Source organism: Ursus maritimus, unplaced genomic scaffold (assembly GCF_017311325.1).
Source record: "Ursus maritimus isolate PB19 unplaced genomic scaffold, ASM1731132v1 scaffold_35, whole genome shotgun sequence".
Classification (NCBI taxonomy): domain Eukaryota; kingdom Metazoa; phylum Chordata; class Mammalia; order Carnivora; family Ursidae; genus Ursus; species Ursus maritimus.
Window position 1 is genome coordinate 18,013,349 of NW_024426119.1, and position 22,166 is coordinate 18,035,514.

Consider the following 22,166-nt stretch of genomic DNA (forward strand, 5'->3'; position numbering starts at 1 on the left):
CGGTATAGAGGAGGGAGGGAGGGCATTCCTGGAAAGGGGGTGGGGTGGGGAGGTGAGGGGAACAGCATGAGCAAAGGCACGAAGGAAGAATGAATCTGCTGCGCGTTGAGAATGGCATGGAGACTGCACTGATTGGAGCCGGGAGTTCTTGCAGGGGGATGGAGGCAGCTATGATTGGATAACTAAAGTGGGGCCAGATTTGGAGGGCTTTGAATGCCCGACTGAGAAGCACTCAACCCAGCTCCTGACTTGCGATTTCCGTTCAAGACTGAATTACCTAAAGGGTGGTTAATTCCAAAGGGTGTTCCTCTTTGGGGGCTTCTGAAAAGTCAGCTTATCCTCTTACCTGCTTCAATTCTCTTCACTTACCCAGGGAGAAAGCAATCCTCACTTGTCCAGGGTGGGGGGGGACGTTGATTAATTGCACTTTTCCTGATTTGAAGATGCCAGAAAAAAAACCCAAAATCCCATTTCCACGCCAAATATTATATTTGGTTTCTCCTCCTCCTTCTCCTCACGCAAGTTCTCTTTCTCTCGCCAGCACCTCCCCCACGTTTTCCTGCTCTCCTCCACCAGCTTGGCCAGTCCCCTCCTCGGCCCCGGCGGCGCGCGTTCCGGGCCGAGCTCGCCCGCGCCCGCCCTGCGCACCCGTGCGCCCCCCTCCCGGCCCCCCGCGCCCGCGCCCGCGCCCGTAACCCGCACACGCTGGTCCACGCCCCCCCTCCCCCGGCGGAGCGGTAGGTGTTTTGCCGTCTGCGCCGGGCCGCAGTGCGGCTGCGCGCACTAGGCTGCCTCCCGGGCTGGCGGGGCAGCGGCGGCCGCGGTGGCGGCGGGGCCGGGAGCGAGCGGCGGCGGCAGCGGCGTGGGGAGTGGCGTGGAGCCGAGCCTGGGGCTGCAGCAGCGCGGGCCCCCGGAGTAGAAAGCCCCGGGCGGCAAGAAAGGAAGGCCAGGCCGCGGAGTCCCTGAGCAGCCGTTCTTGAATTTGGGGGAGCCTTGCCCCCCCACCTCGTCTTCAGACGTCCCCTCCTCATCCCCCCCCCCCAGCCCCGGCCGCTGACGGGAGGAGGCGGCGGCGGCGGCGGCGGGGGGCTGAGGGGCGCCGCCATGCCTCTCCCGCGGTGAAGCCTCCCTGCCGTGAGGAGCCGCTCGGTCTCCCCGGTGATGTCCCCCAGGCGGCAGGCGAAAGCGACTCACTCGAGCCCTGGGGTAAAGGCCTAGCTTATTCAGCTTCCTTCCTCCTCCTCCTCCTCTTCCCTTCCCCCCCTCCTCCTCCTCTCCCCCTTCGTCCTCCCCTCCCCGTCTCTTCCCTCACCCTTCCCCGCGCCCCCATCTTCCCTCCCTCCCTCCCACCCCTCCAGCAGCGATGGCAGAGGAACAACAACAGCCGCCACCACAGCAGCCTGATGCCCATCAGCAGCTTCCCCCCAGCGCCCCCAACTCGGGGGTGGCTCTGCCAGCCCTTGTGCCTGGGCTGCCAGGGACAGAGGCCAGCGCGCTGCAACACAAGATCAAGAACTCCATCTGGTAAGAGGATCCTCCATCGCTGGGGTAAAAAAGCCAGGCACATTTCTGCTGCAAAGGGGGTGGGGGGCGGCGGGCGGAGGAGGAGGCGGATGCATTCATTGAATGTGGGTATCCAGAGTCGGGTGCATATTTATAGGACCTCTGGAGGTGTGGGGACTTTGCATCAGCCTCTGGTCTCCATAGCCAAAAATGCCTTTACCCCCTCAATTGTGAGTGTAGATAAACAAGTTATATGTGTTTTTCACTTATGTGTAAGACGAATGTGGGTAGAAATTAAGTCATATTGCATGATGGTGGCATGAATTTGGGACTGAGGAATGAGAAATGTGTTTACTCCTTTTTGCAAGCATACAGGGAGGAAGAAGTGTATTGTGAATTTTCACCAAACAGACATTGTGCGTAAGAATATTAACATGCAGCACAAAACCTAATGTGTCTCTTCCTTTCCGTTGGTTTAGTTGCTATTTCTGGATGTTTTTGCCTTCTTTATTATGAGATTAAATTTCCTTTCCAGGGAGTTTATTTGCACGATTGTGAAGAAAGAAAGGGCTTCTTTAGTATAAGGTATTTTGAGGTGGTAGTTTACACTGTAAAGTGATTTTTTTAATTTAAAAACATGTTTTAATTTAAAATGTCTTGCTGTTTCTTGTCTTTTTAGAAACCATAGATGAGATATCCTTTGCTATTTCTGTACTTTCTTGTATGAGAATTTACAATATTTCAGCATTAGGTTAAACTCTGAAAGACTGGTGGCAGTCTTTTAATAATTAAATACACTGAGTTAAGTCTGTCTTCTGTTAGAGCCATTGTAAATATTCTTTGAACATGAACTTGCATTATTTCTGTAAGATTCTTCATTAACTGACATTTTTTAAAATGTAGTGCTGTTTTAAAAATGGAAAGCAATATTTGGAATTTGGTCTAAGAGATTGCTTTTAATAGAAATTTTAAAATAGAATTGAATGTGGTGTAGGACAAGCTCTGATTTTAAAAATGCAATCTTGCATGTCCATCGTTGAATAGGACTACTAAAATATCAAAACTCCTTACTTTCATTGCAATTTAAAAATAAATGCATCATAAAAACAACTGGCATTGCAGTATTTAGACATTTCAAAACAGTGACAGTTTTTAAATACAAAATTAAGGTTTGTTATACAGTAATTTTTATTATTTCTTGGAATACATCCGTATTGTCATGATGCTAATATGAAGTAGGTCAGTGCAGGCTTTAATAGTTTCGTACTACACAGTAATTGGCAGCTGAGTATCTTGCTTTCAGTTTTAATTTTAAGATCAGTTTCAATATTTTAAAGGAGAATATTTTTGACTTTGATAATCAGTAGTCATGTTTTGGCAACTTGAATAGGTCAGATAGGTAAGATTGTCTTCTGTGTGTGTGTGAAACAGAGAAAGAGAGAGAAGCCTTTTTTCTTTAATGGATATCCTCACACCCTTTTAAAAGCTGTTATTTAAAGGGAGAGATGGTTAATCTTCTGCTTACCATCAAGGTTTCCAGAAATCAGTGGGGTTTATTTCCCCCCCTATTAACTTGATGTAACTTAGTGTCTCTGAAGTCATCACTGAATTGCATTAAACACCTTGGTTTTTACATTTAAGGTAAGGGACATCCAAATCTTTTAAAAGGCACATTTTAAAAGTTGAATTAGTAATGTATATTTTAATGTATTATGAGAACAATAGGGGAAAGGAAACTCCACTTTATATTTTTTAACATAGGAGTAAATTGTATAGCCAGCTGACTGACTAATAATGATAGTGGAGTGTTCTTTTTGGTAAATCATGTGATTTAATTATTCTTTTTATTGATAATTTATATTTACACATTCAGTACAGCTTAACTGCACTAACTCTAATGTGAGGAAAAACTTATCCTGAAGTAGAGTGCGCTTCATTTTTTGCTACTTACTCAGAAAAAATAACAGGCAACGAACACCTTAATCCCCAAATATATAATTTTATATCTTTATTTTGAAATTGTAATGGCACACTTACTAGTGTTTATTTTTCAAGTATAGAAATTTATTTGCAAAAATGATTTCTTTATATTGTGTTTAGAACTTTGGAATAAACAGGGGCGCCTGGGTGGCACAGCGGTTAAGCGTCTGCCTTCGGCTCAGGGCGTGATCCCGGCGTTATGGGATCGAGCCCCACATCAGGCTCCTCCGCTGGGAGCCTGCTTCTTCCTCTCCCGCTCCCCCTGCTTGTGTTCCCTCTCTCGCTGGCTGTCTCTATCTCTGTCAAATAAATAAATAAAATCTTTAAAAAAAAAAAAAAAGAACTTTGGAATAAACAACATTAGTGGATCGTAAACATATATATATATATATATATAGACTCATATCCCCTGCTCTACAAGACTGGATTTACATTATTCATCAAGTGACTATATAAAATAAAGACACTAAAAAGTGAAAGCACCTTCACCACCACCTCCTATGAACTAGTGTATATATGCTAAATTAAAATAATTTTTAATAGATAAGATTACAGTTCTTTGGGTATCTCATTTCACATTTTGTGAGGGAACAGTATCTTTTTATTGTTTATTTTATAACTTGATAATGCCCTGAGAGATCAGTTTTGTACTCCTTTCTACATCAACCTTTGGTATCATTACTAATGAGAATTTAAAATTACGTTAATCCAAAATGTGGCATTTAAAAATTATCAAATGGGTTTTGCATTTAGGTCGATCATAGTTTCTAAATTATTAAACTTGCAGATCACAAACAAGTCTGTACTTGTCTTCCTATTCAACAAACACACTTATAGTATGTGAGGCTGGTCTTTAGCTGGACAATGAGTTATTTATTATTTCAGTTCATAATTAATTTATTCTGTTTATTAAACTAAAATGCTATTTGATAAAAGTATGTCCATTATAATTTCAAGCATTAAATGAGACTTTGGAAAAAAAAAGATAAGTGTTCAAAGTTGAAATCATGGTATCTAATGAGACCAGAAACTATTATTTCATAAGAATTGGAAATATAATTTATAATTTTTAAGGTAGTTCTAGAAAATAAAGATACTGCCAAATTGATAGTATTGTAATATTTGTGTAATATATTTATGAATATCATCAACTTAAGTCCAAGTTAGCAAGCCTGCACTATTCTTGACCTTCCTCATCCCCACTCCAGAGACAAGGTCCTAATCAATTAGTACTTTGAAAGGAGATTTATTTGCAGAGATGTGTTTTAATACTGAATATGTTGTGAAAATGTTGTTTATCTTTTCTAAGCAGTAGAATTCTAATATGAACTTTTCAATAAAAAAGGAAAACTAGTAACCTATGTCTTTTTTTCTAAATGAGAATCTGTACTTTCAACCTAAAACAGCCACAGCTAACCCCCATGCAAACCTCTTGAACTTAACTGTGCACCCCTGTTTGGTTACTTAAGAAAAGAATACCACAGCAAGTTTTTCTTTCCTCTTATCTCCCAGTATCTTCATTGTTTAAAAGAGAAAAAAGTTAATTTGTATTTAGTTTGCATATATGTATATATACTAAGTTCTTTCTTTTCCGTTTTAAAGCAGTTTCATTTGAAACCCTGGTAAAATAAAATTGCTATGGAAAAACATAGGATAGAAAATTTTACATTTGATATCTCTTCTGTCTTTTTTGTAATTAGTTATAAGAATGATCATGCTTTCATGGCTGGGAGTGATTAACATATTTGCAATTAGGCTGTAACGTAAACAACAAACCTTTACCTAGAAATTCAAAAGAAATCTTGATGTTTTATTGTAGAAAATGTTCTAATACTGTATTTACTCAACAAACGAATTCAGGGATTCTTAAAAGAATTAGTTATCAATTGTTATTTTTATTTATATAAGCTTTTATTTGTAAGATTGTACAAACCATTTCTTAAACAGTCGTGTAAGATGTGTCATTGTTCTACCCACTTTTTGGAAACAGATAAATTAAATGACAGGAAACCTAGGATTCCTCTCATTCATTATCAGTCCCTGGAAACTTCTGGAGCCAGAGTTCCCTGTCTTTATTAAGTCCTGTAAGTCATACAGACTTCCCAGTCTCATACATTTTAGACTTAAAATTATAAATAAAGTGGAATTATATATGTGGACCATTTGGATGTTTTCTAAATTCTAATTTAAACCCAAATTCAGCAATTTTGTTTTACTTTCTAATTTATTAGTTACAATGAGCAAAGGACGATGATCCAAAAGGTTTACATAGTGATACCGTATTAGACCTGATTCTGTCCCATATACTAGAACTTAGCAGTTCCATTTTTGTCCTTGGTTCTGGGTCAGGGCATTTATTAGCTCTGTCTGAGAAAAAAGTTATTGTTCCTTCTCCTGCAGTTGGAAACATTTACTGTAAAGCTTATAACTTTACAGTTTGCTTTAACCATAAGTCCCTGATCTTCATTTTGCTTTAAAATTAGAGACTGACGAGTACATTAGCTAGCTTTTATATATTTTTGATTAGTTGTTTGAACATGCTGCTTGCCCTGCGTTTAGCCTGTCTTCCATACCAAGCACACCAAGAGTGCTTTTGTTTGTCTATATTGAGGCCGGCTGTGATGGTTGCATCCCAACACTGAGTGTTTGTGATTCCAGAAAGAAGGCAGTTCCTTGCTCTCCTTTATGATTTGAAACTAACGAAATTGTCTTCCCTCTTGACCAGGAAGGCACGTTAAGCAATTATAGCCCCTGGATTTTTCTGGCCTAATGTTTAGCTCTTAGGTAATGGATGTGTGTGTGTGTGTGTATAAATAATTTACCAATTTGCTCTCCCCACTGGGAGGTGTCTTGAATGTTATGTGCAAAAATGATTTGGTTTCTATCTCACTATTAGTTTTTGGTATTACTAGGGGAAATGAGTTTCACAGTCATGGAAAAGACAGAAGTGTTTTATCTGTTGTGAAAGAATGCTTTGAGGAAAAAACTTGTGTCACATCACTTTTTATGTTAGAAAAACAATGTTGCACACTAAAATTGTACAAATGAAAATAATTAAAATGAGCATTGTCATTTACTCATATTTGAACACTAAGCAAGAACAGTGTGTAAGTACTCACCTGAGTACCTGCTATATACAAAATACTATGCTAGAGACTGGCATTTGCGGAATGCCCATTCACTTGTAATGTTAGCCTTACAATATTAACCTAGCAAAAAAGTGCAATAAAACTCTTTTATTCAGTTAGGGAACCAGGGAAAAGTGTTAATTGTGAGAAAAGTAGACCTTCGTTTCCTTGTCTGTAAAATGAAAGGTGTATACTAGATGACCTTGCAAGTAAGTTCCTTTAGCTTAACTTTCTATGACTCTGTTACTAAATTAATATTGACAGCAATAATAAAACATACCATAAGCACAGTGAAAGACTAACAGAATTAACTAATCATAGGCAGTCAACAGAACATTTTCAAAGGACGAATTGTTAGGATTTGTCAGTGTTTCCTTGGGTGTTAGCCCAGGAGGACTATCTGAAGGTGTTATTCACTTCTTGTTACCTTGTGCAAGAGTTCTGTTATATGAGATTCAGTCTGCAAATATTTATTGAACATGTATTACATTTAAAGTGTTCTAAGAGCCGTTGTTGATTATGCAAAAATATGTAAGTCTATGCAGCAGTCCTTGTTGGGAAGTTTACTAGCTGAGAGATTGCACTAGGGGGACTATTTGTGTGCTTGTTTTGTTTTGTTTTGCCTCTAAAGAGGTTCTCCATACTTATAAGCACTTCACATAGGAACTTTTTTCAAAATAGGAAATTTTGTAATAATGTTATATTTTAAGGCAGTAGTGGATGTTATGTTGTCAATTTGGTTATGTGAATAAGAAAGGTGTATTTTCTTTTCAGAATAATGTAGTTTTGGGTTGAGCCTCACAACTTTTCCTCTTCATCTAGGGTAGACTTTTTAAATGTGTAATTGTGACAGTTCTTTATACCTATAAAGAACAAGACAGTAAGATGGTGATTCCATATCTCTGACCAAACTAGACCAGTCTTACCCAGTGCTTCTTTTTCCAGCAGACTCTGTGTATTTAGTTGCTTTCTCTTCTGCTTTATTGAAGGTTCTAGGAGTTCAGGTTAAGATGAGCAGCATGGACCAAAAGGAGGAAGGATCTTTCTGTCCTGGGCAGGATAATGAATAAGGAACAATAAGCTCTGAGGCCTTAATGCACTCAATTGCTGACTATGAGATTAAGATGGTTAACCCTTAACCAAATGAATAGAAACTTTAAAACATGATTTAATTTTTTTTTCTTGAGACTTTTATTTTCCTCTGTTTATGGACTATAATATCTCCTATTTAGAAGAGGAAATAGAAAACAACTAGGTTTGGTTAATTATGCATATCATTATCAGACATCTATTACAATAGCTCCTATATATATTATGAAAAGTTGTGTGAGAGGTGAGGTTTTATATTCCTTGTATCTAAGAACAAACTGAAAACATAAAGATATTCCTTGCTATTTGAGTCTGTTTGGTTTCTGAATTCAGAGAGTGAGAGGTCAGAGTAACAGATTCCAATCTGTTATGTCTTGGAATTTTGGAAGGCAAGAGTCCATATGGTGTGAAATCCCAGCTCCTCCAAATAGCCTTATCTTTAAAAAAAAAAAAAAAAAAATTTTTTTTTTTTTTACCTGAACCCATTCATAGCCTGAGTTTAGATGGTAAGGGTTCAGATAGCAAAGGTACTTTTACATTCATTCCAACACAGGATTAACAAGTTGATATGAATTTACATGCTAAATCTGATTGATTAGTGATACCTACCAAGGGCATGGGGGTAGACGTGAACTTATTGGTATCTTGCAGGGTATGAGTCCCTAGGGCTATGGTGTTTCAATTTATGAGGTCTCATTTAAAGATACAAACCAAGCATCGAGAGCACTTGGGTTTGTATTTTTCTTTCTGTACTTCTATTTTTTTAATTTTTCTGTGGCTTTCCTACTTTGATCACCTTGTACTGCATTAAGTGACTACTGCAGTTTGCACTAACCCATTTTCTTTGCTTTTATTATCTTGTTTCTCTGCTTATGCCTGTGCTGGTCTCTTTACCCACTACTTTAAAAAACCTTTCTTTTTTTCCTGATGATACAAGGGTTTAACTTTAAGATTCAGTTCATGTGCTACTGTTTCCATGAAATTTTTCTCAACTCTCGAAAAACAATGATCTGGGTTGTGTAAATTAACTTTTTTCAGTGATTTAGGCTGGCCTTACCTGAGATGAGCCCATTTTATTTAATTTGTACTGAATTTAAGTGAAACATTCTCATTTTTTAATATGTGAAGTTCGTAGAAATTCAGAGACTGAATATACCTGAAACAAAGCAGTCACTGCATAATAAGTAATTTACAATATGACAGTAAAATATTTTATTTATGTGGGGTGGCTAAGTACTTGCCATTGTTTTTGCAGTAGGTATGAAATTTTAAAGATTTAATTGGATAAGAGTGTCATTATAGTGACATCTTCCTTGAAGTAAAGTTGGTGCTTCTGAGAGCCTGGGAAAATGTATTTGAACAAGATGCTTCAGTTAATTTAAGTGAATCACTTCGCTAATTTGATTGCAGTTATTTGATCTATTAATTGCATATGTACATAAGCAATCTGTGATCTAAAATGTAACTGTCAGATTATTACATGCATGATCCCTTTTTCTGAAGCAGGAGATATTTACAAGCAGTATTTGGCCAAATTCTGTACATACAAGTTTCAAAGAAGTGAGAAGGTCAAGAACTAATCCTGAATTTACAGAATCAAGTGGTCAGGGAAAACTGAATTCCCTATACCTTTATTTTAATGTCTAGTATATACAGGCATAGAATTAAAAAGTAATAAACACTACTCTGCGTTTAAAACATTCACCCCGTGTATAGTAGTTGCATGCATCATCTGTAGAATTTAACAAAAGTAAGATTTTGTTAAATGCAGTGATAGTATGGTATAATCGATACTAAAAAATAGAGTTAGAGAGGGATTCAGTAGGGTATAATACGCTTATTGGCAAAATTCAGGCTGGTGACCTTAACAAAAATCAAGAGATGGGCTGTTGATCCAAATACACTTACTCGTATGCTTACTGGGAAATCTTTATTCCCACTAGCAGGAATTAGATTCACAGTTGTTGGTGACAGGAAGCCTTGCCAGTAATGAGAATAATTAGGGGAAAATAGCTTAGGTCAAAATTTGCTTGATTGGGGAGTGGGGTTTCCACCAACCACAATTCTCTCATCAAAATGCAAAGATAGAAGAAAGAATATAAAGTAATAATAGAGAAGAAGAGGATGGGCATGTTGAGAACTGGGGCAGAGAACCAGAAACTGCTCTGTTAGTTTTAGAAGAGGACTATGTACCCTGAGTGGACTCTCTTTGAATAATGGCCACTTCATGAAGAGGATTAGAATATTACTATATGTGGGGTTCCTCATATACCTCACTTAGCCAATATTTTGGCTCCTATGTTTTAGCATCTGTATCTGTGTACTTTCCCATTATAGGATGAAATTTGTTTTCCCCTTTGGATTCATCCCTTTCCATATATTTAGGGAATTTGTTCTAATACATATCCTTTCTGTCAGCATCATCAAACTGTTCTTTTCCACAGGCTGCTTTTCCTGTGACTTTATACATGCTTATGACTTCCTTAAAGCAGCAGCAAACAACCTTGGAGAAAAGTTTTTGCAGTAAAACAAAGAGTTGATCTTTCAGTGACCTAAAGAGCTCATTCATAGTCTAAGAAAAAAAGTCATTAGGTAAGTGAATGAAGAATGTAAATACTCATTTTATAAGAATAATAATATAAACAGTTAACAATGCAAAAATCCTTATTCGATAATAAAAAATAAAGCAGAAAAGTGCTTTTTTTTGGCCACTAAGAAAAGATTTAAGAAACATGGTAACCATTGCTAGCTTATCTCACCCCTGAGTTTACTATTTTGCTTACCCGTTTCCCTCCCCTCCAGTCCCTCATTTATTATGCTGTTGTGTGATATATAAGCCCACTCATAACGTATGGTGGAATAAGTGAACATACATTTTAAAAACATTAACTGGTTTTGCACTTAGGTGGTGGAACAAAATGTATGCTTCCCCCCCTTTATTATTGTCTCAAAATTATCTTGAATGAGCAGGCATTATTTTTAGTTTAGAAAAATCCAAACAAGTAAAATAATCCTTTGTCTACCCTGCTGCTCTTCCTTTTAGCTGCCATCTGTCCATCAGCTCACCACCCCCACTCTGCTAGATCTTCTCTGCTCTTGTCCTTTTTGACTCTTGCAGTCTGGCTTCCTGTTCTTCTTGCCAACGCAGTGGCCTTTTTTCAGTCTGTATCTTTCATTATGTCTTCAGCGCTTCTTGTTACCGTGACTCCTTTGCAGTTTGGGAATTCTCATTCGTTCCTTTCTGAGAGCCGCCTTTGTGTCAGCTACTCTGCCGGGCATTGGGGATTCCATGGGCAAAGATGCAAGATCCTTGTTTCCATGGATCTTATTTCTGATTAGCATCTTATTTTTCCTGCTGCTTTCCTCTAGATGCGCTTTAATTTTGAATATCGAGACACTTATTTCTCAGCCATCCATTTTTTTTCTCTGTTCACTTCTTCACCAAAGTCAGAAATACATGGGCTGACCAGACAACTGTAATCACATCTACTGATTCATTTGCTAGAGTACAGGTAGCTACCACTGTCATTGTAAACTTGACGTTTTCACAGTAATCCTTCTATGCCATCAAGCCTTGCTACCTCAGTTGGCTTTCATTTCTAGCTAATCTACTCCTTTGGGTAGTAGAGAGCACCTGTTCCTTCATTCCATCAGGCTAGCAACATTGGTTTCATATTGGATTTTTCTCTCTTATCCCTGTGCCCAATATTTTAAAAAGTTGCCAAGCTTGCAGTGTCACTTAATTTTCCCTGTCTTCTACTCCCTATATTTCCGCTGCCAGGACCATAGTTCAGTGCTTTACCATCTCATTCCTTCCTGGATTATTACAGTGGCAGTATAGTTGCTCTCTGTCCCTGGCCTTTTCCCCTCACTGAACTATGCTGTTTATTGCTGCCAGCATTGCTTCAAAAACATCCTTTTCCATGTAGTCTTCTTCAAATAACCTATAATAATTTCACTTTGCCTACCATATTGTTATCTAAAGATTTCTGTCAGGTTTCAAAGGCCTGTATAATCTAGCCCCATACAATCAGTCCAACCCGATTTCTTTCTGTTCATCAGTGTTGAACTCCCGTCAGGCAAGCACTTCAGTGTCTGCCTTATATTTTATGGTTCTCCTTTTATTCCTGCTTTATATCTTTCCTGGAATCTCTACTCGCCTGTATCCAAATCCTACTTAATCATTTTTGAAGTCATAGTTCAAATCATTATACTATAAAACATCCTTTAGCTACTGTAGTCCACACTGGCCTTTTCTTGACCTCAAACTGTAGAGTGATGTTTTACAATTAAGCACTTAATCACTTTAATTTCTGTCCTATGCTTTTCTAATAATCAACAAGTTCTTCGAAGCTAGGGGCAACACCTTTTGCATCTTTCTGTTTCTCATCTAGCAGTAAGTACTAGTGAATACTATTTTTTGTCTACTGCATTCTTAGAGACAGTTGATTTTTTTTCTACATATTAATGGTTCTGTATTTGATTTATTTGATGTGGTAATTTTCTCCCCAAATAAGTTATTAAATTCATGCTGCATTTTACAGAATGGAGGGCTTACAGCAACTGATTTTTTTTTTTTAAAAATTGCATCAGTGAAACTGAAGTAATCATTTATTTAGCGTTTCAGTACTACTAATCAAATGTTTATTACTCTATATCTAGAATAAAAAATAACTATGTCCCAAGTGAGAGCCACTGTGTCCCCCGTTTTAAAAATACTGGACAAATGACTGCTACATAGCTTAGTAACCTTTTATGAATGAGTATACAGTAGTATTTAGTTAGCATTTGTGGGCTAATCTGCATTCCAGCCTAGTTCCCAAGAGATAAAGTTGGAATTTTGAAGAACCCCTTAACATTGACCTGGAGATAGCTTCTTTAAAGTTTGGTTCTGGTGGAGGGTTTGACCTGCTTATTTTAGGAGCCAAGACCCAAGGCTAAGTTAACTTGTTGAGTCATGGCCAAAGCCAGAAGATAGCAAAGGAAATCTGTGAGTTAGGGTAAATAACCAACTGAGGGAGGTGGATTGATTGAGGAAGTAACAAGGGAATGAATAAAATAGGAAAGCAATTCTTAAGGCCCAAAGTGTTTCAGATTCATAGAATAGGTGACAGTCTGTTGGACCTTTCTGTTTATCTGACAAAGAGACTTTTTGTGGTTTTTTTCTTTTTTTTTTAGTCTGATATTCTTTCTTTCAGAGAGTTACAACAACTGGTTTTTAAAAGACCCTTAGAGAATATATCTTCTACTAAACAATAGTAAGCCACAGTCCTCTGTCGCAAAATCTGAGTATTCTCGGGGCACCTGGGTGGCACAGCAGTTAAGCGTCTGCCTTCGGCTCAGGGCGTGATCCCGGCGTTATGGGATCGAGCCCCACATCGGGCTCCTCCACTATGAGCCTGCTTCTTCCTCTCCCACTCCCCCTGCTTGTGTTCCCTCTCTCGCTGGCTGTCTCTATCTCTGTCAAATAAATAAATAAAATCTTTAAAAAAAAATTTTTTTGAGTATTCTCAACCCTTGAGTACCCCAGGTAGAGTTAATAACTCCTTTATTTTAATTTTCTAGTATTCGAATGTAATTGTTACAGCATTATTTACACTGTGTTGCAAAAGATTTTCATTAAACTGAATTCTTTAATCTCGGCAATTGTATACTAAATGAATTGATGGATGAATTGATAAATAAAAATTAGAGATAGTACACAGTCATCATTGTACTCAGCCCTGGTCAGCAATTAAAAGACAGACAGACAGACACACACGCACACAAAATACCAGAGGTCACATGTACAAGAAAGTATGGGCTGTATAACCCAGAGCCAGCAAGCTTCTACTTTGAAGGGCTAGCTGGTAAATACTCTTGTCTTTATAGGATATAGGGTCTCTGTTGCAACTACTTTATTCTGCCATTGTTATCAAGAAAGTAGCCACAGACCATATATATATATATATATACATACATATATATATGTTTATATGTATGTATATATATATGAATGAATGAATGAATGAATTTGTTCCATTACTGGCAGGATTTGGCCTCAGAGCAGCAGTTTGTGGACCTATATATACCAAACTACTTGAAGAATACAGTAATGATTCTCAATCTTCACTCCCTTTTATTGACAAACAGTGGATGACAGTCACCTGCTTGATACTAATTGTCTTATAATTCTCCTTTAGGTAACCCCAGGATTATGTGTAAGGCATATTAGAATGCAAACAAGTAAGAGTTATATTCCAGGGATAGACTTACCTAACCCTTATGATAATGATAAAGTATATTGACTTACTGTTTCTGGTGTGACACATAAAGTGCTTGGAAGTCCTTACTTTGTCATCCCAACAAGAAAAAAAGCTGAACAAACTGAGAATCAACATTTCTTCTTAGATGCGTCAAGAGAATTGAGGTCTCAGGGCAAACTGCCACCTGGAAAACTGGAGATAGGCAGATAAAAGAATCAAAGTTTATAGGTGGCAGAAGCTTAGGAGTAGAAGCCCCACAGCTGAAACCGCTGTAGGTAGGAGCACTTTAAGCTTAATTAATGAATTCACTGCTGGAGGCTCGGGGTGGGCTAGCTTGAGAGTTGAAAACCAAGGAGGCTGAGTCTTGAGGCTCACTTTCCTGAGTCTTACCTCCAGGAGCCCTACCAGGTTCTCCCTGTGAGGATTAGAGAAAAAATTTTTTACTGCCTGCATAGTGAGGGAGGATTTCAAGGGGTGGGGAGTTTGCAGGTAGGGCCAAGGAGGGAGGAGGAGAAAAATAATCGTTTTGAAATATACCCAGAACTCTCTGTTCTCTTTAACAAAGCCTGTTTCAAGGGAAAGTATTTTACCAGAGCCTAACCAACAGGGGCTCTGCCAAAGCCTACCTGACCTGGAGGAAGGGAAATACCCAACACAGGCTCCCTAAAAGACTGAGACCTAATCATAGGACAATAGAATCTCTCTCCCAACTTCACCACCGTACCAGTAGGGCTTTTAAAACAAGTGTAAGCCTCACACCTTATTTAAAGAGTCTCTAGGAATTTCCAAGGAGAACATGGGAAACAAAAACAAGGACATTAGAGAAAATTTTAGCCTTGGACACCAAGCTACAGCAAACAATAAACACAGCCCAGATCCTAGTCGACAAACATAAAACTCACATGGCCTGTCTACCTCAGTTCCTTTTGCCCAACATTATATCTGGCTTTCAACAAAAGTTTACAAGGCATGCTTACAGACAAAAAACCCCACAATCTGAAGAGGTAAAGGAAGCATAAGAACCAGACTCAGATGTGACATAGATTTTGGAATTATCATACTGCAGATTTAAAATTATGATTAATATGCTAAGGGCTCTAATGGAAAAAGTAGACATCATGTAAGAATGGGTGCGTAATTAATGTAAGCAGAGAGATGGACACTCTAAGAAATAATCCAAAGGAAATGCTAGAAATCAAAAACACTTTAACAGGAATGAAAAATGCCTTTATTGGGCCCATTAGTAGACTGGCCGTACTGAGGAAAGAATCAGTGAGCATGAAGATGTATCAATAGAAACTTTCACAACTAAAATGCAAAGAGAAGAAAAGTGAAAAAGATGGAACAGAGTATCCAAGAACTGTGGAACAGTTAGAAAAGTTGTAACGTATGCATAACTGGGATGTCAGAAGAGGAAGAGAGAAAGGAACCAGAAGTATTTGAAGTATGATAGGTGGGAATTTTCCAAAATCAAAGACCCCAAACTACAGATCCAGGAAGCTCAGAGATACCAAGCAGGATAAATAGCAACAAAAAGATCTACCCCTATGTATATTATGTCCAATCTGCAGAAAATTAAAGACAAAGATAAAATCTTGAAAAAAGCCATGGGGAAATAACCACCTCTCCTATTGAGGACAAGGATAAGAATTGTATCAGTCTTCTCTTCAGAAACCAAGCAAGGAAGGAGAGAGTAAAGTATTTAGAGTTGAAAGAAGAAAACCACCAACCTAGAATTCTACATCTAGCAAAATTATCTTTCAGAAGTGAAGGAGAAATAAAAACTTTCTCAGACTAACAAAAATTGAGGAAATTTGTGACTAGTAGACCTGCTTTATAAGAGATGTTAGAAGTTCTTCAAAGAGAGAGAAAATAATGTAGGTCAGAAACTTAAATCTACCGAAAGGAGTGAAAAGGAGTAAATGAAGATAATATCTTTTATTTTTCTTATATTTAATTAATCTGACAGATAATAGTTTGTTCAAAATAATGTATTTGATGATTCTAGCTTATGGATAAGTGAAATTAATGACAGTGAAGTTATAAGGGACAGGAGGGAGGAATTGGGAATACTCTTAAAAAGTGCTTATAGTAACTGAAGTGGTTTAGTGTTGTTTTGAAAGTGGACTTGGATTAGTCATAAGTATGTTGCAAACTCTACGGTAACCACTAAAAAGATTTTAAAAGGAAGTGTAATTGATAGCTAAAAGTGTAGAGAAAATAGAATCATATAAGATGTTCAAATAAAACCAGAGAAGGCAGAAATAGAAAAAAAAAAGGCAAGGAATAGTAAATAGTTAAAATAGGGTACATATTAATCCAGCTATACCAATAATCACTTCAAGTGTGCATGTTCAAAATATACCAATTAAAAGAGACTGTTAGAGTAGATTAGAAAACCAAAACAACTGCTCTACCCAGGGAGGGATCCAAACAGTGTTGTTCTGGGTTCCCCTCATAACTTCAAGGGAAACTTTCAAGATGTCCAGAGCCTTTGATAGCCTACAAATGAAGAAGATGTCCTCAAATTCCTTGCAGCAGGAACCCACTTAGGTGGCAACAACCTTGACTTCCAAATGGAACAGTACATCTACAAAAGGCAAAATGATGGCATCTACATCATAAATCTGAAAAGAACCTGGGAGAAGCTTCTGCAGGCAGCTCGTGCCATCGTTGCCATTGAAAACCCAGCTGATATCAGTGTCCTCTCTGGGAATACTGGCCAGTTAGCTGTGCCGAAGTGTGCTCCTGCCCCTGGAGCCACTCGTGTTGCTGTCCACTTCACTCCTGGAACCTTCACTAACCAGATCCAGGCAGCCTTCTGTGAGCTGAGACTTCTGGTGGTTACTGATTCCCAGGGCTGACCACCAGCCTCTCACGGAGACGTCTTACGTTAACCTGCCTACCATTGCTCTGTGTGACACAGACTCTCCTTGGTGCTACATGGACATCGCCATCTCTTGCACAACAAGAAGGGAGCTCACTGAGTGGGTCTCGTGTGGTGGATGCTGGCCCCAGAAGTTTTGCACATGCGTGGCACCATTTCCCGTGAGCACTCATGGAAGGTTGTGCCTGATCTCCGCTTCTACAGAGATCCTGAAGAGGTTGAAGAGGAATAGCAGGCCACTGCTGAGAAGGCTGTAACCAAGAGGAATTTCAGGGTAAGTGGACTGCTCCAGGTCCTGAGTTCACTGCGACTCAAGCTGAAGTCACAGACTGGTCTTAAAGGTGTGCAGGTGCCCTCTTCTGCCCCTTCAGCAGTTCCCTTCCCAAGACGGAAACACTTGGCTACCACTGAAAACAGGGCTGCAGCTTCTGCTGCTCAGGCCACTGAACGTGTAGGAGCAACCACTGAGCAGTCTCAAGCTGCTCTTCTAAAAAGAGAAAGAAAATAGAAATAAGGTTGATGGAAAATAAATGGTTTGTAAAAGTTGGGGGGGGGGAACCAAAACAACTATATGTTGTCTACAAGTATACCCTCCACACTTTGGTACTTTATTATTTAGTAACCAGTTGTTTGTAACATGCTTCACCAGTATGTTGTAACACTGAATTTGAGAACCTAAAAGTTGCAAGTAAATGATAATATACTTAAATTATAAAGAGCTGTGGTACATGGCCATGTTTTTTGGGTTTTTTTAAGTTTTTATTTTAATTCTAGCTAGTTAATGTACAGTGTAATATTAGATTCAAGTATAAAATATAGTGATTGAACAAGTCCATACATCACCCAGTGCTCATCACAACAAGTGCCCTCCTTCATCCCCATCACCTGTGTCACCCATCTCCTCCACCAACCTCCCCTCTGGTCACCATCAGTTTGTTCTCAGTAATTAAGAGTCTGTTTCTTGATTGTGTCTCTTTTTTTCCCTTTGCTGCTTTCTTTTGTTTCTTAAATTCCACATACTGGTGGAATCATGTTATTGGTCTTTCTCTGACTGACTTTTTTCACTTAACATGATACTCTCTAGCTCGATCCAGTCATTGCAAGTGGCAAGATTTCATTCTTTTTGATGGCTGAGTAGTATTCCATTGTATATACACCACATCTTCTTTACCTGTTCTTGGGCTGTTTCCATGTCTTGGCTATTATAGATAATGCTGCTGTAAACATAGGGATACATGTTTGCCTTTGAATGAGTGTTTTTGTATCCTTTGGGTAAATACCCATTCGTGCGATTCCTGGATTGTAGGGTAGTTTTATTTTTAACTTTTTGAAGAACCTCCACAGTAGCTGCTCCAGTTTGCATTCCAGCGACAGGGCACGAGGGTTCCTTTTTCTCCACATCCTCAAAAACAGCCATTTTTTGGTCCAGTTTTGTGTATCAACTATTTAATTTCCTCTGTTTAGAATTATTTTTACAAGAAATTATCGAGCATTTCTTATGTATATTTTGATTTTTTAAGCAGTTTTAATGAGATAATTTACATACCATTATGTTTACCTGCTTTAAGCATACAATTCAGTGGTTTTTGGTATATTTTTGAAGTTGTGCAATCATTACCATGATCTAATTTTAGAATGTTTTGATTTTTTTAAAAAGCAGTTGAAAAGTGAATTATATTGACTAGATTGATTAGAAGTGGAAAGGTTATTTATCCAATCATAATTCTGAAGTTTCAAAGGCAGTAGGAGCAGTTAAAGTAGTGTTTTTGTTTTATATGTCTTTGAGACTTTTAACAATAGAATGTGGATTTGTAGAAATTCAAAAGATGAAGTTGTAATTGCTCAATTCTTTTTCTCTTTGGTCTTTCCTTGCCTTTATCCTCTGTGGGCCAGTCTTTCATTACTTTAGATATGTTAAAAAGCTTTCTTCTGGGGCGCCTGGGTGGCACAGCAGTTGGGCGTCTGCCTTCGGCTCAGGGCGTGATCCCGGGCATGATCCCGGGCATTATGGGATCGAGCCCCACATCAGGCTCCTCCGCTATGAGCCTGCTTCTTTCTCTCCCACTCCCCCTGCTTGTGTTCCCTCTCTCACTGGTTGTTTCTAACTCTGTCGAATAAATAAAATCTTTAAAAAAAAAAAAAAAAGCTTTCTTCTATTTAGATGCTTACTGCTAAAAAAAAAAAAATTGTCTCAATATTGTCTTAAGCTTCACCATAACTGACCAAATACTTGAGTCTTACTATGGCACACGTTATTTTCTGACATTTCAACTTTATGTATTTGTAATTATAGAGTATAGCATGTCAGCTGTTACTTTTTTCTGTAACATATTTTGAACCACTGAGATACTTGTACTTTCCTAAATTAATTTTCTGTAAGATAGTTAGAAAATTTTTCTGCCAAGCATAAACTTAGAGTAACTTTTATTTTTAAAAAAACTTACATATTTAACAGTTTTAAAGTAAAAAATAATCAGAATCACAAAGAAGCAGCCCACTGTGGTCATTAATAATGCATTCTGAAATTAGTTGCCGGGGTTTGCTGCCCAGGTCACATAACTGTTAGAAGTTGTTTCCTTTATCAGTAAAATGGAAATAGTAATAGTGCTCACCTTGTAACGTTGTGGTGAAGATTAAATGAGATAACTCATAAAACACTAGTGTAGCATCTGGCACCTGGTAAGAACTTGATAAATGTTGGCTGTTATTTTTTAACCACAATATATTCAAAGAACTTTTTCATTTTAACACACCATCTGTTACTATGATTACTTCTTTATTCTTATTACTGTATTACTGTACTGTGCAGAGGAGACCATGATGATATTTGAGACAAGAGTTATCCAGGCAGAGAGAGAACAACAGATACAAAGGTGAGAAGGCTGCAGCAAGGAAGCCACCTGAGTGGCCAGTGTGTAGGGAGAGTGCTGGAGTGTAGCAGTGAGGTCAGGAGTAAAGGAGGGGCAGATTTGTGTAGGGCATTGCAGGTGTAGTAAGCACTAAAACTTAGGTCCTTATTCTGGGTGAGGCGGGAGCCATTGGAAGGCTCTGAGCGGAAGAGTGACATGACCTTACTGATGTTTTGAAAGTCTCACTGGGTTGCTGTGTGGAGAAGAGACTGTAGAGGGGCAAGGACTGAAAACGGGGAGACTAGGCTGTCCTGGGTCACTCACATTTTGCACTGTGGGGTGTGTGTGTGCACGCTCGTGTGTAAAAGATGAAGTATTTTAAATATTGGTAAGTGGTGGTCTCAGGGTGTTGCAGTTAGCTATGAGTGATTTCATTTTCTTTATACTTTTCTCTGTTTTCCAAAAGATTTTAAAGAGTACTTTTTATAATCATAAACAGAACTGTTACCATTTAAATAGAGCTGTGATAATAAAAAAAAATTATGTAACATATTAGGCTCTTTGATTAGAGGGACATACTTGCATATTAAGAACAGTATCATAGGTGCTATTACTAAAATTGGAAAGATATGTTATCAAAGAGATTAAATGTTCATAATATGTCTATTGGAATGTAACGAAGTACCAGGAATTTGGAATAAATGACCTAAGAGTCTCCTGAATCTTTACCATAGTTAGGTAAACTTAATCACTCTCCCTCTAGGTTCTAATTCTTGTTACTACTGTACATTACAATTTTAATAAAATAATCGTATAATTTTATAATCTACTCTGTTGGAATATCAGCACCACAAAGACAGGAATTATATGTCTCTCACTTAGAGATATTTCCCTACTGTAGAATTTATGTATGCATGAATGCATGAGCTAACTCAGTAACTACCAAACATCTTTTACAAGTCAGTTGCAGGTCCGGTGCAGTTTTTCCTGCTATTCTTCCTCCCATGTAACACTGTCTACTGTCTTGTGTAGTGTTTAAGTTATAAGTTACTAACTATAGTAGAAGTTAAAAATAGCAACTTTAGTATTTTTTTTTAAGATTTTATTTATTTATTAGAAAGAGAGAGAGTGCACACAAGCAGGGGGAGCTGCAGGCAGAGGGAGAAGCAGGCTTCCCGCTGAGCAAGGAGCCTGATGCGGAACTCGAACCCAGGACACTGGGATCATGGCGTGAGCTGAAGGCAGATGCTCAACCGACTGAACCACCCAGTGCCCCCAAACTTTATTATTTTTACTAGTAAAAATCTTTTCTCTGTATACCATTTTCAACAGTATAAAAAGATAGCTTTATTGTAAATTTTTGTTTACAGATAACCTTTTTGAATGTGTAATTTATTTAAGTAGTATTACCAAAGAGAAATATCAAAATTTAGTATGTATAACATCAAATTGTTGGGTTCTTTTTAGCTTGAAGTATGAAACATTTTTCTGAAACTCCCTTATATCCTTTTCTCCCAATGTGGTGGGTTTTACTGGTATATGTTGTATACTTCTTTATTGAAAAGAAGTGTTCAGTGTGCTTACTAGAGTTTTGTTAAAATTCTTTATAATTTTTCACTGGTGATATAGGGGAGGAGAAGAAAGAGTTTTGTGGTGTCACTACCATACTTCTTTATTTTTAACCTCTGGAAATTATGATATATTAGTATAGTCTGACTTCTTGTTGAAAATAAAGTATGAGGAGAGTCTGGCATATTGACAACCTATGCACTTAGCTGTGATCATTAAGGCTTAATTTTGGGTGATGTGATTTCTTTCTTAAAGGCTACTTCCAGAGAATTCAGTATTTACTAAATGCTTATTTTCTGTTGTTGTTTGTTTAAGAATTTATTTATTTGAGAGAAAGAACACAAGCAGGGGGAGCTGCAGAGGGAGAGGGAGAAGCAGGCTCCCCAGCTGAGCGGGGAGCCCCATGCAGGACTAGATCCCAGGACCCTGGGATCATGACCTGAACCAAAGGCAGACACTTAACCGACTGAGCCACCCAGGCGCCCCTAAATACTTATGTTTTTATGTCCATCTCAGTTCTTTAGAAAATCTTTCTGATCACTTTTGTTTTCTTGGAGAGTTTTTATTCATTATTTCTTGCTCCTAGGGGATTTTTGAAGTTTTTAAAAAACAAAACCCAGAGAACTCCAAAAAGTTTCTCCTACATAAAAACGGATATGAAGAACCTCCAGACAGAAAGAAAGTTCCCTTGTGTTTTTGGTTGGTGGCTTCCCACTTCTACTCCCATCCCTGTGTTGGGTGCTACTTTTCTTCAGGGCTGCAGTTTTGTTTTTATGTCCTTCATTTCTGGAGGGACATAGAGTATATGCAAAACTATTTCTATATTTAACATTATATATATTTTATATATATATCATCACAATAAGGAAAACTTTGAATACACTTGAATACTAGTGCGTACATTATATCAGGGTCC

At 38.2% G+C, this 22,166-nt stretch overlaps 1 protein-coding gene across 1 annotated transcript in view; it reads left to right on the forward strand.

Moving 5' to 3' along the window:
- Positions 1-913: 913 nt before the first annotated feature.
- RFX7 (regulatory factor X7) overlaps positions 914-22,166 on the forward strand; it is a 130,283-nt gene continuing 109,030 nt past the window's right edge. The window contains exon 1 of the mRNA XM_008706007.2: positions 914-1,524. Within this exon, the coding sequence (XP_008704229.1) occupies positions 1,364-1,524 (161 nt within the window). The 5' untranslated portion in view covers positions 914-1,363. The remainder of the gene's footprint in view (positions 1,525-22,166) is intronic.